At 31.7% G+C, this 4,302-nt stretch overlaps 1 protein-coding gene across 1 annotated transcript; it reads left to right on the top strand.

Moving 5' to 3' along the window:
* The first annotated feature begins 1,949 nt into the window (after positions 1 to 1,949).
* LOC127725990 (putative uncharacterized protein DDB_G0271982) lies at positions 1,950 to 3,225 on the top strand. The gene is made up of 3 exons (XM_052233289.1): positions 1,950 to 2,182; positions 2,512 to 2,669; positions 3,074 to 3,225. The coding sequence occupies exons 1-3, from the start codon at positions 1,950 to 1,952 to the stop codon at positions 3,223 to 3,225; spliced, it is 543 nt and encodes a 180-aa protein (XP_052089249.1).
* The last annotated feature ends 1,077 nt before the right edge of the window (positions 3,226 to 4,302 follow it).

Raw genomic sequence — 4,302 nt, 5'->3', positions numbered from 1 at the left:
TTTAACCAATCTTACTTTTTTAGCCTTAATTGTTTCCATACCCTAAATGTACATAAAATATTTCAAAAAACTTATGTACAAATTTATATGGAACAATAAACAAGAAGAAGAAAAACGTTCAATACTTAGCAAAGATCACACAAATGGGAGTCAGAAAATGACAGACATTGATAATTTCTTAAATGCATTACAAATTTCATGGGTTAAGCGATTAACTGCAAAGGAATTTGCTAATTGGAAAGTCATTCACACATATTATTTTAACAAATTTGGTAAAAACAACCTTATATTTCATATGATGCAACATAAACTCAATTTACCCAATTTAAATAATACATTACCCTCATTTTACTTGAACATATTACAGAGCTGGTATAAAGCAAATAATATCCCAACAAGAATCATACCGATCACGTATATTTTATATTTTGTAAAAAAAAAAATCATGTATGTATTAAATAGATATGAACACGTGGTAATATAATAAACTAAAACAGCATGCTTACTGAAAACGAAAGTACAGTACATGTAGTTGTCTCCAAACTCATATGCGCATAATTTATCACATGACAGGTCAATTAGAATGTTGAGACTTACCACTTACAATATTTGATTGAAGTTTAAGCTGTTTGCGAGAACAGTCAATAAGACGCTTTCATTCATCAAAAAAACTGATTAACGCAATAACGGTTATTTACAAAAGGATATAAAGGTCAATGATCATAAAGTTCTAATTCTTAGAAACAAAACCGGACAAAACTGTACATTTTCCGTAATCATGTGACTACATATTTTCAAAAAATGTTTGTATTAACTATGAATTGTAAAACTAACTAACTACTTATTAATATGAATTCACTGGATAATATTCCTGGTTATTCAGTGACTCATTCACAAGGATACTCGGCCAACTGCTGTAGACCGAGTAATTTGTCATTACAGCAAAGAAAAGTGAAAATCAAGATAATTTTAGAGGAAAATAAATAAATGACGTCATATTCCAGAGTGGAATATTAAGTTATACCATGGTTTGTATTCTCACGTTAAATTATTGTGTTAATTTAAAATTATATAAATTTTATCAATTAACGTTTTTCAATGACGTTATTTAGACATTGAACTATGGTATACATTTAACGTTATTAATTCGTTCAAATACAAACGTTAATAGTATAACGTTAAATTAACATTAGGAAAAAAGACAAATATGTATTTCATAATCATAACTTTCAAGCAACGTTATTAGAACATAAAATATATAATGTTAAAGATGAGTTACTAAATAACGTATATTTTTTAACATTTTACTGGTTTTATTTCAATGTTACACGTAAACGTAACGCAATAATAGAGAGGTTTAGCAAAGCAGACCTGTACGTGAACGTGTACGGGCAGTAGGGAAATTCCCTGATGCAGTGCATTATACGTCACCAATATATGCGACGTTTTACAAGTACACGCCATTGGGAAATTGTAAGGCCGGATTTACACGTAAGTAAAAAAAAATTGGTTTTTCTGAACATTTTTTCAATGAAAATAGCAGTTAAATAATTCCTTTTTTTTCTCTCGGGAGTATGCAGCTCTAATTACATTGAATTCAGGATATTATTTTGTTGTTTACAAATGAAAAGAAGTATATGGGCCGCTAAGCGGGCACTTAAAACTGAAATGTACCTAAAATGAATTTTATGATGAATATTTCCCTTTGATTGACTGTGCCGCAATACTTTGCTACCAACGGAGGAAAACAAAGTGAATAATAAATACAAGATCCCGAAAAAGGGGGAGGGGAGGTGTTAAAACATCCCCTCATTCCCTTCTAAATTGACTCTGTAATAGAGTCTTCCACCCCATCCATATCTTTACCATAATATTGTTAACAAATTACAAGTTTCATACGTTTATTTTGATTTGTACAAAAGATTTCGTATCTTACAGGGCACTTTAAGATGGCTTCTTGTACTCCTGCAAGAAAAAAGCAAGCAAGATTTTCTGTGGCTGATGATATTAAACTGCTGAAGGAGGTCACATTAGAAAATCCATTCCAGAATAAAAGGAAGTGGATAGAGATAGGCGAAAAACTCTCAACAACAACCTTCTTAGTAGATGGGAGACGGGCTAGAGAGAGGACAAACTTGTTAATTGCTCAATTCAAAAAAGGTAATCAGGAAAACTTGAAAAAGTAAGTGATTTTCCAGGGCGTGTCTTATTTACATTTTGTACATTGGTACATTTTTTAATAAAAATAAAAAGAATTTTTTCCAGAAAATGAGCAGCCCCCTCAAATCAATTGCCTTTGACTTAAGAACTGGAATGAAAAAGATTTATTAAAAGTGGTAAAAGTGTTTAAAATAAAAGAGTCATTAAAATTATTAGCTTTCAAATCAAATATTAGTGCAAGTTCTTTTGGTTTTGTGTTTGATTTAGTTTCAAATATAAAGCCTTCCAATGGAGTATAATTGAACTAATTCTGCTTGATTTATGATTTTACATTTAATTTATATGTTTTAGATCAAGTATAAATGAGGAATATAGCGAACGAGAAAATTTACTGGAGGAGGTGATAGGGTTGATGGAGGAAAAAGAGAGGAAAAAGGATGCAGATAAAGAAAAAACAGCTTCCCTTGACATTAGAAAAAGGGCATCAGAAACCCTGACAACCACAAAAGGTAAGTTAAAATGAGAATTTTAGTTTATTTTTGGTATTCTATATTTACAATACAATTTGTATAAAATGACTCTGCTCAATCAGTTTGAAAAAAAAAATGGTTGTGGTTATGTTTGGTTCTGCTGTAAACTATCTTTTTATTTCTATCTTCATTTGTCCCTAAAACAGAGATGGTAAGAACATTTTTTTTATTTTCCCGTTGATTTGAAACATGCATTTTATTGCAGACGTTTTTGAATTACAGAGGTAAATCATAAGCACAATAATTTATTATTTTATTTTTTTAACCTTTAATTGGAAAGAAAATATTTTCATGTGACCTTCTGTTTACAGATTGTGATGTAGAAGAAGCTATTAAACCAAAGAAATCAAAATAATCCAACAACATTCTTTCATATCTGCAAGAAAAGAAAGAAGCAGAGATAGAAATAAGGAAAGAGGAGATGGAAATGAAGAAACAACAACTACAGTTTGAGAGGGAGAAATTTGAGATGGAGAAAAACGAGAGGAGACAGAGAATGGATATTCAAAGACAGGAAAAGATGATGATTTTTTAAATGTTTAGAAAGCTCGCGGACAAGAACTGAGTTAGCTGATATTTTTGTAAATAGGAAAATAAATTATATTGATATTATACAAAATATTGATTACTCTAAATTTGCTGTAATTTTTCATCATCATTGTGTCATATTGTGCGATTCGTTAATGAAATGGTAAAATGCTTGGTTTAATTTTGTTTTGGTGGGTTGATGACTCATGGTCTCCTTGAAATAAGATGCCACAATTTTAGTTTTATCCCACCACATTTGACGTTTACCTGTTCCAAGACAGGAGTACCTTGGTCAATGGTTCGTGTGTGACTGTCTTACTTATACCTTTAATTATGCCCCACCTTTGATAGTAAAGGGGCATCATGTTTTCTGGTCTGCATGTCCGTCCGTCAGTCTGTCTCGTATCAATTTAAGTTTTTGGTCAAGGCAGTTTATGATGATGTAGAACTTAGTACACATGTTCCTCATGTTATGATCTTTCTAAATAAACTCATAGATACCAGGATTAATTTTGTATTTACGCCAGACGCGCGTTTCGTCTACAAAAGACTCATCAGTGACGCTCGAATCCAAAAAAGTTAAAAAGGCCAAATAAAGTACGAAGTTGAAGAGCACAGAGGACCAAAATTCCTAAAAGTTTTGCCAAATACAGCTAAGGTAATCTATTCCTGAGGTAGAAAAGCCTTAGTATTTCAAAAATTCAAAAGTTTTGAAGACAGTTAATTAATAAAAATGACCATATCAATGATAATTCATGTCAGCACAGAAGTGCTGACTACTGGGCTGGTGATATCCTCGGGGAATTAAAACTCCACCAGCAGTGGCATCGACCCAGTGGTTGTAAATAAACTCATCATAAATACCAGGATTAATTTTGTATTTACGCCAGACGCGCGTTTCGTCTACAAAAGACTCATCAGTGACGCTCGAATCCAAAAAAGTTAAAAAGGCCAAATAAAGTACGAAGTTGAAGAGCACAGAGGACCAAAATTCCTAAAAGTTTGGCCAAATACAGCTAAGGTAATCTATTCCTGAGGTAGAAAAGCCTTAGTATTTCAAAAATTCAAAAGTTTTGAAGACAGT

The sequence above is a fragment of the Mytilus californianus genome, unplaced genomic scaffold (genome assembly GCF_021869535.1).
Source record: "Mytilus californianus isolate M0D057914Y unplaced genomic scaffold, xbMytCali1.0.p SCAF_15, whole genome shotgun sequence".
NCBI lineage: Eukaryota > Metazoa > Mollusca > Bivalvia > Mytilida > Mytilidae > Mytilus > Mytilus californianus.
This window is presented reverse-complemented; position numbering and strand designations above follow the sequence as displayed.

Coding starts and splice junctions, on each gene's coding strand:
- LOC127725990 (XM_052233289.1), top strand. CDS start 1,950: ATGGCTTCTTGTACTCCTGCAAGAAAAAAGCAAGCAAGATTTTCTGTG. Junction 2,183..2,511: donor AATCAGGAAAACTTGAAAAA/GTAAGTGATTTT, acceptor TATATGTTTTAG/ATCAAGTATAAATGAGGAAT. Junction 2,670..3,073: donor AACCCTGACAACCACAAAAG/GTAAGTTAAAAT, acceptor CATATCTGCAAG/AAAAGAAAGAAGCAGAGATA.